This window comes from Erythrolamprus reginae, chromosome 3, assembly GCF_031021105.1.
Source record: "Erythrolamprus reginae isolate rEryReg1 chromosome 3, rEryReg1.hap1, whole genome shotgun sequence".
Lineage (NCBI taxonomy): Eukaryota > Metazoa > Chordata > Lepidosauria > Squamata > Dipsadidae > Erythrolamprus > Erythrolamprus reginae.
Window position 1 is genome coordinate 16,740,718 of NC_091952.1, and position 12,904 is coordinate 16,753,621.

The 12,904-nt window shown below is 41.3% G+C and overlaps 2 protein-coding genes across 2 annotated transcripts in view; one reads left to right on the forward strand and one right to left on the reverse strand.

The window, feature by feature from the left end:
- The window catches only part of PRELID3B (PRELI domain containing 3B), a 137,309-nt gene that overhangs the window by 114,678 nt on the left and 9,727 nt on the right, over positions 1 to 12,904 (forward strand). The window lies entirely within an intron of this gene.
- Positions 1 to 12,904, reverse strand: part of NELFCD (negative elongation factor complex member C/D) — a 36,598-nt gene that overhangs the window by 12,232 nt on the left and 11,462 nt on the right. Inside the window, exons 4-9 of the mRNA XM_070744544.1 lie at positions 12,230 to 12,339; positions 7,304 to 7,411; positions 5,118 to 5,270; positions 3,437 to 3,567; positions 1,596 to 1,761; positions 275 to 409 (exon numbers count right to left, since the gene is read on the reverse strand). Coding sequence (XP_070600645.1) covers positions 275 to 409; positions 1,596 to 1,761; positions 3,437 to 3,567; positions 5,118 to 5,270; positions 7,304 to 7,411; positions 12,230 to 12,339 — 803 coding nt within the window. The remainder of the gene's footprint in view (positions 1 to 274; positions 410 to 1,595; positions 1,762 to 3,436; positions 3,568 to 5,117; positions 5,271 to 7,303; positions 7,412 to 12,229; positions 12,340 to 12,904) is intronic.

Sequence of the window (12,904 nt, forward strand, 5' to 3'; positions counted from 1 at the left end):
TTTCTGAGTCTGAGCGAATGGAAGACTCATTGGATACTAGACGGTTCTCGACTTACAACCACAATTGGGACAGAATTTCTGTTGCTAAACAAAGCAGTCGTTATGAGCCATACTAATTTCATGACCTTTTTGCCAGCGTCGTTAAGTGAATCGTGTGGTTATTATTTCCCCCAGTGACTTCACCTGTCTATGCACGAGTCTTCGGAGAGGGGCGGCATACAAATCTAATAAACTATAATTATAACTGTTTAAAATTCGGTCATGCCAAATTTACCTTCTTCCATGTTTCCACCACGCTAGCCGCATAGGCCAAAATGTGGATATATTTGTGCTTATGGTCCTGATTGATTTTTGCTCCTGGCTTGAATAGTGACAGCATAAAGAGGTCTAAAAAAGCAGGAACTCTAATCTGTAGGGAAATGAAACAAAAAAACCCAGATTTTAAACAATAAGCACCGATTACCATCCTTTCGGACCAGAGTATACAAACAGGTTCATTGTTTGTGAGCACTGTGCCTTGCTTTTTCAGCCTGTGAGACCTCTGTTTCAGAGGTTTTTTTCCTAGCTTCTGAAATCTCTGTTATAGTCCTGCCCAGCCTCTCAAACGGAGGTTTCACAGGCTGAAAAAAAGGCTCTGAAACCTCCATTTGAGAGGCTGGGCTACGTTTGGTGTTCACCCTCTTTTAGGGGGTGAAAAGGTGCGTCTTATACACCACAAAAACTACAGTATATCTCTAAATACTTTCATTTCCAATGTTCTGCTGGTGTGTTTCAACCACCCGTAATTACAGGGTGATTAGTCCAGGAAGACACACACCACACGATAAAAGGAAAACCCAAAGGTTTTTATAAACAGAAAAACAGAAACAGCTCCCTTTTTAAATGTCAAAGGGATTTTCTGGTACACACAAGGCACAGGTTAAATGCAATCCAATTGCTCACCCAATAACTGGGAAATTGAGTCCAATTCTAAAGTCCAGAGAGTCCACACACAATCTTGCACAGTACAAAAACCACGATCTTGACGAAACAATGAATCAGATAAACTGCCATAAGGCTAAAACACCAAGCTGCACTTTTATCTGTAGCACTAATTACAGCAGCCCCACCCAACCACAGGTGGCCTCATTTTCTCTTGTAATAATCCTTCAGTTGTTGTCTCCTATGCATCGCTCTACGCATGTGTGGATGTGTCATTAATTCTTGTTCAGAATCCAGGGATGATACAGATGATTGATCTCCTCCTGGGCTGTCTGCCAAACTCCCCTCTTCCCTGTCACTCATGCTTCCTTGATTAGAGGAGGTTTCATCGGCAGATTCCATCGGGAGCAAAACATCCCCCACATCCACCTGCACATTCCTTGGGGCAGGAGCTGGGCCAGAGCTAACCACAACATCCAAGAAGATGAATTTTGGAACTAAGATTAAGTGTTAATGTTTCCATGATGACTCTTGATACTTAAAAGAGTATTCCTTCATTAAAAACATATGAAGTCAAATCAAATCAACTCCCCACCTATAAAAGAAAAAAAAAAGGACAAAACTACTGAAATTTGGTTTTGTTTTGTATTTCCCCAAGGGAGGCGGCTACTAACCAGTTCCACAGGAGGAGGATCCATGCTTGTGAACATCTTGAAGAGGACTGTGATGTCAGCTGGATTCAGAGCTCCTTTCGACAGCATGGCACCGAGGGCTTGGCAGGCGCGGGGATAGGAAGCTGCAGTGCCCAACGCTAGGGTGATCTGACTGGCATCATGCCCTCTTCAGGAGATGAAGTAAGAACAAGAGACAGAGCAAGCTTGCTTTAGGAAAGCTTCAGAAGAAGAGATAGCAGATCACCAATAACAGTGGAGACAGCAATCACCTAAAAATGTTATTAAGGGCCAAAACAGAAGCAACTGTGCTGCATGGACAAAATGCAGAGGTGGTTCAATTGCTAACATGACCTCACAACTATTAGCATCAAATAGGCCAAATTTATGCAGCATGTAAACTGTGTCCGTCCATCCGCCCATCCATCCGCCCAACCACCCACCCATCCATCTGTCCATCCATCCAGTGAAGGTCTACCAAAATTTTAACTACCACACTGTGGGCATGGCTTATGCAGGATGCCCTGCATTTTCTTTCAACATCTTTCAGTGCAAATTAGGTGCTCTGGGGTGGAGCTCCATTTTCACTACCCCACTGCATTTCCCCCCATCCAGGCAGTAGCCCACCCCTGGCATCCATCCATCCATCCATCCACTCATCCATCCATATATATTGCTCCAATCTAAGAGACTGGATAATATAACATTTAAATTTTGTGGAAACAAATAGATGATTGCCTACAATTTCCAAGCCAAAAGCCTGCTAAAACTGCATTGTTTTCAGTGTTCTTCGAAAAGTCCAAAGAAAAGGAGATAGGTAGACCTCTCAAGGCTGTGGGTTTTATAATTGGGGAGACGAGAAATCACTATGAAGATTTACCTTCTGGTCCACACCATTCTTACCTCCCACAAACCTTAAGCAGATTCTCTCTAGATCAGAGTTTCTGAGCCTTGCAACTTTAAGATGTGTGGACCTCAACTCCCACAATTATCCAGCCAATATACTAGATGGGGTGGTTCTGAGAGCTGAATACACATCTTAAGGTTGCCATGGGTTGAGAAATACTGTTCTAGATATCTAGACAACATGGGCAGAATCCCAATTAGAAAAGACAATTTTGAACAAGCAGGCGTTGTAGTAAAAGTTTAGATGCTACTGCACCTAAGAGATGTGGGAACATGAACGACACTAGAACTCAGAAAAAGCTCTACAAATTTGTTATTTCTAAATTACCAATGCTAATGTAAATTGTACACTTAATAATCTGCAAGGCCTGGGTGTGTACAAAGGGGCAGAAGCGATGTCACCTTGAAAGTACAGTGGTACCTCGACATACGAGTTTAATTCGTGCCAGAGCCGAGCTCGTATGTCGATCAATTCGCATCTCGAACAAATGCCTTTAGACTTTGCTTTTAGTGCCGAGATAACTGGAAACATGGAATTCCTGCACCACCTAGTGGATGCTTGGCTCGTATCCCGAATTTGAGCTTGGGTGTTGAACAGAAATTTTGCTGGCATCTTGGCTCATAACTTGGAATACTCGCATGTGGAGCAGCTCGTATCTAGAGGTACTACTGTACATGATCTGTGACATTTGCCATATTGCTATTATGGTGCACCTGATGTTCTGATGACATGTGGGCGTGCATAACATCTTGGATTAACGATATAATTTTCATTTTCAAACAATATTTAATTTGGGGATATATTTAATATTTATCATATTTTGGGATATATTTATTTAATCATGTTTAGAATAGAACCAGGCACTAGAATTATTCTGAGGCATGCAATCAAGGAAGGTCATAAATTAAACTGGAAAAGAAATGAAGCAAGTTCTTACTTCTCATGAGCAAATCGCTGGACCTCTTGAGCAATTCTACGTACGGCAGAGCCTCCTTGTTCTTCTTGCGCTAACATGGACATTATAGCTTGAGCAAAAAGATATGTGTGCTCACCATGGCACACCATTTTCTGCAAATACATTGTCACAGAACATTCAGAAACATGAAGGTGTCTAATGTTATGGGATTGTTATATTTTTCAGTTCATAGGAAAACATACACCACAAAAAAGTTCAGAATTTCATTTAAACCATACAGTGGTACCTCGACATACGAGTTTATTTCGTTCCAGACCTGAGCTCGTAAGTTGATCAACTCGCATCTTGAACGAATGCCTTTAGACTTTGTTTTTCGAGCCGAGATAACCTGAAGCAAGGAGATTCTTGCGCCACATAGTGGAAGCTCGGCTCGTATCCCGAATTTGAGCTTGGGTGTCGAACAGAAATTTCGCTCACGTCGCGGCTCGTAACTTGGAAGACTCGCATGTGGAGCAGCTCGTATCTAGAGGTACTACTGTATTTCATTTGAATGTCTTTGAACTATGAGTGTGGAAAATTTGGCAGTTTCCAGCCAGATTGAGATGGGAACCCCCTGTTGAATAGTCCATATTGCATGTGTTTTTAAAAGAAATTCACAAATATCATTACCTTAAACCACCACCAAAAAAGGTTTATAAATCTAGGGTCTGCCCAAAAGATGAACAAATTGATGGACTTAATCAATTTAATGGATTAATTTAATAAATTTAATAATTCATTTAATTTACTTAATTGATCAAGCCATCCTTCTGCCAATAGTAACTACCACCAAAGATTGACCATCTTTTATTTAAGTAATAAAAACAAAAGGCAAAAAAAATCCTTTAGACAAAACAACTGTTTGGAGTTACATAATTCTTTTCTAATACAGTGGTACCTCTACTTATGAACTTTTCTAGATAAGAACGTGGTGTTAAAGACTTTTTTTGCCTCTTCTCAAGAACCATTTTCCACTTACAAACCCAAGCCTCCCAAACTGTAACCGGAAAAGGCAGGGAGAAGCTTCTGTGGGGCCTCTCTAGGAATCTCCTGGGAGGAAACAGGGCCGGAAAAGGCGGGGAGAAGCCTCCGTGGGGCCTCTCTAGGAATCTCCTGGGAGGAAACAGGGCCGGAAAAGGTGGGGAGCAACCTCCATGGGGCCTCTCTAGGAATTTCCTGGGAGGAAACAGGGCTGGAAAAGGTGGGGAGACGCCTCCACGGGGCCTCTCTAGGAATCTCCTGGGAGGAAACAGGGCCTCCACCCTCCCTGTGGTTTCCCCAATCGCATGCATCATTTGCTTTTGCATTGATTCCTATGGGAAAAATGTCTTCTTCTTACAAACTTTTCTACTTAAGAACCTGGTCACGGAACGAATTAAGTTCGTAAGTAGAGGTACCACTGTAAGTCCAAAGCTTTGAAGTTAACAGTTTATCTGTCCTTCTGCTGCACTTCAGGTCAGTGAAGAACCTTAGCTTATGCCTTCAAATACGAAGTCCAATGTGAATGATGGTATTGAAAAAAGAAATACACTAACCTAGCCACAGGCCTAGAAAATCACCATCCCCTCGCACTTTTTCCACAGCAAGTATTTTTAAGAACTGGACATTTCCTTTCAAAAACAAAAACACAGCCAAAAAGGGGAAAACAGGGCTGCAAACTCACAGCAAACTCTGGTAAATTCTTCTCCAGATTTTCTTCTCCACCATCTAAGATGGTAGCCAGAGATGTCCGCAGTACACGAGAAAAAACTTCCAACTGCTGGCAAGCTGTTGATACACTGGTGATCTCCCCTTGGTATCCAGCGTCGGAGATCAGCTGCAACCAACCAGAGGATTTCCAACTGAGACAGTAGCCGTTTTGCAATCCAAGAGGATTCATTCATCGCTATGGCAAATACTGTTTTATATAATGAAGGATGCAAACTAGGACTGTGATGGCGAATCTTTTTTGGTTCATGTGCCAAAAGGGTGTGTGCGCATGTACTAGCACATGGGCATGTGCCCACATCCAGTCCCTCCCCCTCATGCATGCGCATCCCCGTTGCCCTGCGCACAATCTCCCCATCCCTGCGCATGCGCACAGGCCTCACTAAAGCCTTGGACAGTGAAAAAATTGGCAAACTGAAGGTTCAGAAAAACGGACTTCTGGTTTGCCCATTGTGCTGTTTTCTTGCACTCTGGAGCCTCTTTTTTTTAAAAAAATATATATTTTAATTGATTTTTAACAAGTTTAATATACACACAACATCAAACAGTGCATAGTGAAATGTGCCCACCACCCCGACACACTCACAACCGGGAGTGTTTCTTATATAATCCACTTTAACCCAAGAGCAATATATCTATTTACATATTATAGAGCAGTGTTTCCCAACCTTGGCAACTTGAAGATATTTGGACTTCAACTCGAATGCTGGCTGGGGAATTCTGGGAGTTGAAGTCCAGATATCTTCAAGTTGCCAAGGTTGGGAAACACTGTTATAGAGTGATTCCAATTTATTTCTTGTAGCTTGGTCTCAGATTGTACTCATCATATATCATCTTACCTTGTCCCACCGTCCCATCAGTTGTCTCAATTCAGTTTCATTATCCAAATTTATCCTTTTATCCATAATTTCAAATTGAATATGGTCCTATACCAATTTTGCATTGTCCATTTTGTCACATCCTTCCAACCCAAAACTATTACCGCCTGAGCGCTTTCTATTGCTGCTTGTTTTAATTCTCTAAATTCTCCCATCGCATTTCTTTTAATTAGTACTGCCATTTCCTTAATGATTGTCCATTGTATATTTAGCATTCTATTAATGTCCTCTTGCACTTTTTGCCAAAATTCCTGCACTATCGGGCATTCCCAAAACATATGCATAAACACTCCTTTATCTTGACACCCATGCCAACAAATACCCCTAACATTCTGCTGAAAGTATTGCACTCTGGAGCCTCCAGGAAAGCTTCCTGAAGCCCCGGAGTGTGAAAAATACCACAATGGGCAACCGGAAGTCCATTTTCTGAACTTCTGGTTTGCCCGTTGGGTGGTTTTTTGCACTCTGGGGCTTCAGGAAGCTTCCCTGAAGCCTCTGAAGGGTGAAACAGCCTTCCTCAAGGCCAAAAATCAGCAGGCTAGCACGCACATGTGTGCTGGAGCTGACATGGGGCAACGGCTTACGTGCCCTCGGATATGGCTCCACATGCCACCTATAGGTCCGCCATCACGGACTTAGGGGATGAAAATCAAGAAATAAACATTTGAAAATTTGTTTTTTTCCTAGTTCAGTTGGAGATGGAGAATTATAAGAATTAGAATTAGTAGAATAAGAAGAATTAGGAGAAGGAAGAGGAGGAGCAGGAAAAAAAAGACACATTCAAGTGGTATATAAGTCAGTCTATATAATTTTCTTGGCGATATTGCAGGAATGATTTGCCGCTGGTTCTCTTTGGGGATTTTGTTTTTTAAATTCCCAGTCCATTCTGTAAAACATGGAAATCCAAGAAGATCTCTCAGCCATGAATTAAGCAGATCAAAATCTGTTTTACAGTCATGGTTGGCTGGATCCTGCCACAAACTCTACAGATGTCGTATTTCAGAGCAAACTGGAAACTAGAAATAGATACATGGGTGAGTGTATGCAAAACTTCTTGTAATATGACAACGGAGAAGCTCACGATCCCTGTAGCAATCTTGTGTGCATCTTATTCAACCATCAACATGGCAATATAATGCCCAAAAGACCAACTATGCAACTGTCTTCCTACCGTGTTTGCCTGCTCAATCTACCTACAAATTTTCATGAAAAAAACAGGGGAGAGATTACAATCTTGCTAGTTGAATGAAAGAACCGTATTTACCTTGACAGTGAAGTTCAGCATAAGACAGTCTGGATGAGCTTCAGCCAGCTTGTAAAAGAGGTCTCGCCATGTTGTGTGAGCTATCATTTGCTCGAGCCAGGCTGGAGTCTATCAAAAACCAAAGCAACAGACCAAGATGGACTGGGCAGTCAAGAAAACCAATACAGCGTTCCGAGACCGCCCGCGAAAGTCGAATTTCCGCGAAGTAGAGATGCGGAAGTAAATACACTATTTTTGGCTATGAACAGCATCACAATCCTTCCCTTAACACTTTAAACCCCTAAATTACCATTTCCCATTCCCTTAACAACCATTTACTCACCATTATTACTGGTACTCACCATTGAATAAAACAGTGATCCTGATATTTATAAACATAATTATTTATTAACCTTTTTTTTTTGCGATAACGCTGATTGGCTGAGATTTCGGCCAATCAGCAATGGCAGACGAAAGTTTGGAGATGACGTATGACGTCAGCGAGTGGGAAAAACCGTGGTATAGAAAAAAACCCGCGAAGTATTTTTTAATTAATATTTTTTGAAAAACCGTCGTATAGGCTATTCGCGAAGTTCGAACCCGCAAAAATCGAGGGAACACTGTACATGCTTTTAGAATAGCTTTAAAAGTGTCCAAAGAAAAACAAAACAAAATTGACACAACAGCACTTAGCAATAGCACTTAGATTTATATACCGTTTTATAGTGCTTTATAGCCTTCTCCAAGCCTATTTCCCCCAACAATCTGGGTCCTCATTTTACCCACCTCAGAAGGATGGAAGGTTGAGTCAACCTTGAGCCTGGTGAGATTCGAACTGCCAAATTGTAGGCAGCCGGCAGTCAGCAGAAGTAGCCTGCAGTACTACTAATCCCTGTGCCACTGTGACGCTTACTCAAATGCTTACTCTTTCAAGAACTCCTTATTATTCTTTACACATTGACACGCTGTCATGTCTTGATCAAGACCAAGCAGATACAGTCATACATTCTAATAAGCTTAGTGAATTTTAACCCTGGTTAATTTTTTGATGGCTCAGGTACATAGGATGTTGCCTGCCCTCCCAAGGACATCTGTGGCTCAGCAAAACTCAACCCACTTAATAATAATAATAATAATAATAATAATAATAATAATAATAATAATAATAATGACAAGCAGCTAGAGAAATTAGTGAAATACGAAGATCTAAAAATCGAGCTGCAACGATTCTGGCATAAGCCAGTGAAAGTGGTCCCAGTGGTACTTGGCACGCTGGGCGCAGTACCAAAGGATCTCAGCGGACATTTGAAAACCATCAGAATTGACAAAATCTCCATCTATCAATTGCAAAAGGCCGCTTTACTGGGATCGGCAAACATAATTCGCCGCTACATCACGCAGTCCTAGGTGCTTGGGAAGCGCCCGACTGGTGATGAAATACGAAATCCAGCATAGTGATCTTGTTTGCTGTGTTGTACTGACATAATAATAATAATAATAATAATAATAATAATAATAATAATAATAATAATAACAACAACAACAACAATAAAGTCCTCTCCAAGGACTTGGTGGGTACGTGGTTCAAAGAACTGTGCGAAGCCCAAACATGGGTTATTTCAGAAAGTAGATTAAGCATGTGTTCTACAGATAACCAGCATGTAGTAAGAAAAAAGAAGTAGATAAGGTGCAAATGGCAATGTGTGTATCTTTTCTATAAGAACAAGAATAGTAAGGTAGTGAATGCGACAGCTTCCAAGGTTTGCCAGCTCACACAAAAGACGGATGCATTTGTATTCCATTGTATGCAAAAGCACAACTGATGTCCATATGGTAAAGTCTGAGAAAACTGCTCACACATTAATTTTTTGGGGGGGAGTCTACTTGTCTTGAAAGAGATGATTGTTGGGGAAAAGTTTTGCGCACATGTGGAAGTTAACCCACCAAGTAGCCACAGTTAACCACTATACCTAACTGAAGTCTTCAATGAAAAACACAGCAGCAGGCTTTCTTGTAAAAAGAAATTTTACTTTTCTTCTTATCAAACTGCTTCTCTAAATAAACTATCAACTTTACCTTTAACCACTGTAATAAACTATCCACAATACTAGTATGTAACACTTATTACATCCACCACTGCAACCACTTACTACAAACCACCCAGAACAAAACCACTCTATAACAAACTACTGTAACAAACCACACCCATGCAAGGGTGTTACCCATATTATATAGATTACAGCCAATCAGGTTGCAGCACGTTTAGCAAACCTATGATTACATACTGATTATGGCTTACATTAACCTTTCCCATGGTTACAAACCATTTACTTGCATTGTAATATTACAATTAGGTGGTAGACTTTAAGAGAAACCCTTCCACCCTTCCACCTCTCACAATACTAGACAACACAGTATCAAGAGTAGAGACCTTCAAATTTCTAGGTTCTATCATATCTCAAGACCTAAAATGCACCTAACATCAAAAACATCATCAAAAAAGCACAACAAAGAATGTTCTTTCTGCGCCAGCTCAGGAAGCTCAAACTGCCCAAGGAGCTGCTGATACAGTTCTACAGAGGAATCATTGAGTCTGTCATCTGCACCTCTATAACTGTCTGGTTTGGTGCTGCAACCCAACAGGACCGACACAGACTTCAGAGTATAATCAGAACTGCAGAAAAAACAATTGCTGCCAACCTGTCTTCCATTGAGGACCTGTATACTGCACGAGTCAAAAAGAGGGCGGGGAAAATATTTACTGACCCCTCACATCCTGGACACAAATTGTTTCAACTCCTACCCTCAAAACGTCGCTACAGAGCACTGCACACCAAGACAACTAGACACAAGAACAGTTTTTTTCCGATCGCCATCACTTTACTAAACAAATAATTCCCTCAACACTGTCAGACTTTCTACTAAATCTGCACTTCTATTCTACTAGTTTTTCTCATTATTCCTTTCACCCATTTCCTCCCATGTTGACTGTATGACTGTAACTTGTTGCTTATATCCTAAGATTTTTATTAATATTGCTTCTTCATTGCTTATTTGACCCCTATGACAATCATTAAGTGTTGTATCACATGATTCTTGACAATGCATATTTTATTTTATGTACGCTGAGAGCATATGCACCAAGACAAATTCCTTGTGTGTCCAATCACACTTGGCCAATAAAAAAAAATTCTATTCTATTCTATTCAGAAATAAACTTATTTCTGACAATGATGCTATACAGGTTCAGTGTCAGTTTAACCTGTGGATAAGAATAAACCATTTTGAACAGCTCAAGAAACACCCAGGAACCAGAACTCGATATATTTAATCTTATTTCTGCTGCCTTACGCTTTGCTACTTAAAACTCATCAATTGGCTTATTGGTATTTTTAGCTGCTACTTTTAATTTAAATTTGAAAATGTTTTGGTCAGTCGTCCTGGGAAAAGAAAAACTGATTTGAAAGATAAAACAAGAGTTAAATAAATGAGAAATCTCTGTGTTTTGAGAACAAGTTGTGCTGGAAGTCACCTCTCAAAACATAGCAAAGGTTTCTGAGTTTCCACTTATGGTTCTTCTCTGAACTTGAGAGAGACTGTGCTGTTGCCCTGTTAAGGGGTGTGCAGAACTGTTGAGTTATCAAGGACATGCACAGAGGAAAATGTGGGATGCCAGCAGATATCCAGGAAATGTGAGTAATTATTCAGTCATATAGGACAGATACATTAAAGTGTATAAATATTGTTTACTTTAGAAATAGCATAGTCAAGTTAAACAGTCGATATCTCTCAATACAATAATAATATTACAAGCCTGTCTTTGTCTTACATATCAGACATATATTACAAGTTACAAATCCATCTAAATAACACAGAGTGAATCAGCAGAAAGAACAGAGAGAAAATCATGCTTTCTGGCTCCCTCTTATGGCAATTAGCATCACTACCTCTTAAAGCTATAATACAGTGATCCCTCGATTTTCGCGGGTTCAAACTTCGCGAAACAGCTATACCACGGTTTTAAAAAAAATATTAATTAAAAAATACTCCACGGTTTTTTTTCTATACCACGGTTTTTCCCACCTGATGACATCATACGTCATCACCAAGAGTCACTTCTCTCTCTCTTTCTTTCCTGTCATTCTCTGCTTCAATAATTTTCTCATTTCTCTTTTTTTCTCCCCTTTTTTCTATCATTTCTCTCTCTCTCTCTACCTTCCACTCTCCCCCCTCTTGCTCTCTCTCTCTCTCTCTCTCCCTCTCTGTGAGAACGCCTGCCCCGCCTCTCCTGCAGCCCCCTCGGTGATAGCTGGGACGAAAGCGCTCTCAGCTAAGGGACTGTGAGAGGGGCAGGGCGGGCATTCTCAAAGCGCTCAGAGCGGCTAGTGGCCGAATGAGGAGGATGAGAAGCCGTAGCCCCCAGCGCTGCTGCAGGAGGACCCGTGTCCCAAGAAAGCTGGTGAGAGGGGTGGATCAGGCGGGCGGGGGGTAGCGGCGAGGGGGCCCGAGGCGCTGGGGGGGCGGGGGCAGCCGACATTCAAAACAATCTTTGCCGGCCTCCGCACTTTCGTCACTCCCCGCCCCCAACTTCAAGCCCGGCTCCTTTTCTTGCCTTGAAAAAGGGTGCGTGGGGGTAGTTTTTGGCTGTCCATAGCCAAAAATGGTGTTTTTACTTCCGCACTGCTACTTCGCGGAAATTCGACTTTCGCGAGTGGTCTTGGAACGCAACCCCCGCGAAAATCGAGGGAACACTGTACTTCAATACAATTGTTTATGTATTGCAAACCCAACTGTTTTGTATAGAGCAGTGTTTCCCAACCTTGTCAACTTGAAGATATTTGGATTTCAACTCCCAGAATTCCCCAGCCAGCAATCTTCAAGTTGCCAAGGTTGGGAAACACTGGTATAGAGTACTAACACTTGGCAGAACAAAGTATTTCAAATTACCTCTCCCTCTTCTGTGAAAATGGAATCTGCTTTACGTGGATCAAAGTGTTTAATCATCAAACTTTTTAAGTGGTTTTCCACAGTTTCCTGGACATGGATGGGCTCAGCGCCTGCAATAAGAGATACTCACTACAGATTTCACACAGCAAAACCTTCAAAATCCTCACAATATTCTTTTGTCCCAAAAGAGCATAGTCCTTTCATGAAATTCAACTTGAGGTCAGCTTTAGAATATGTTGATTTTGAAAACAATTTGACTCAGCACCACTAATTTTAATATGATGTTTGCAGCACATATTCAAACGTTAGCTACAAGTAGTCCTTGACATATAACCACAATTGAGCTCAATATCAATACTGCTAAGCAATGAAGTTCCTAAGTGAGTCATACCTCATTTTACGACGTTTTTTTGCCATGGTTGTTAAGCACATCACTGCAGTTGTTATATTAATCATGGGGCCATTAAGTGAATCAGACTTCTGAAGGCAAACTGCCCTTCCCCAGTGGGCCGACCTCTAGGAAGGCACAGGATGCTATAATTGCCACATCAAAATGAAGCAACGGAGAATATTTTCTCTGTGAGACGGTCTCGATTGAATCAAGATCGCTCCTTTTATTGTATTTCACTTTTCCTGACATGTGGTACAGAATAACCAATTCGCGAACGCCACATA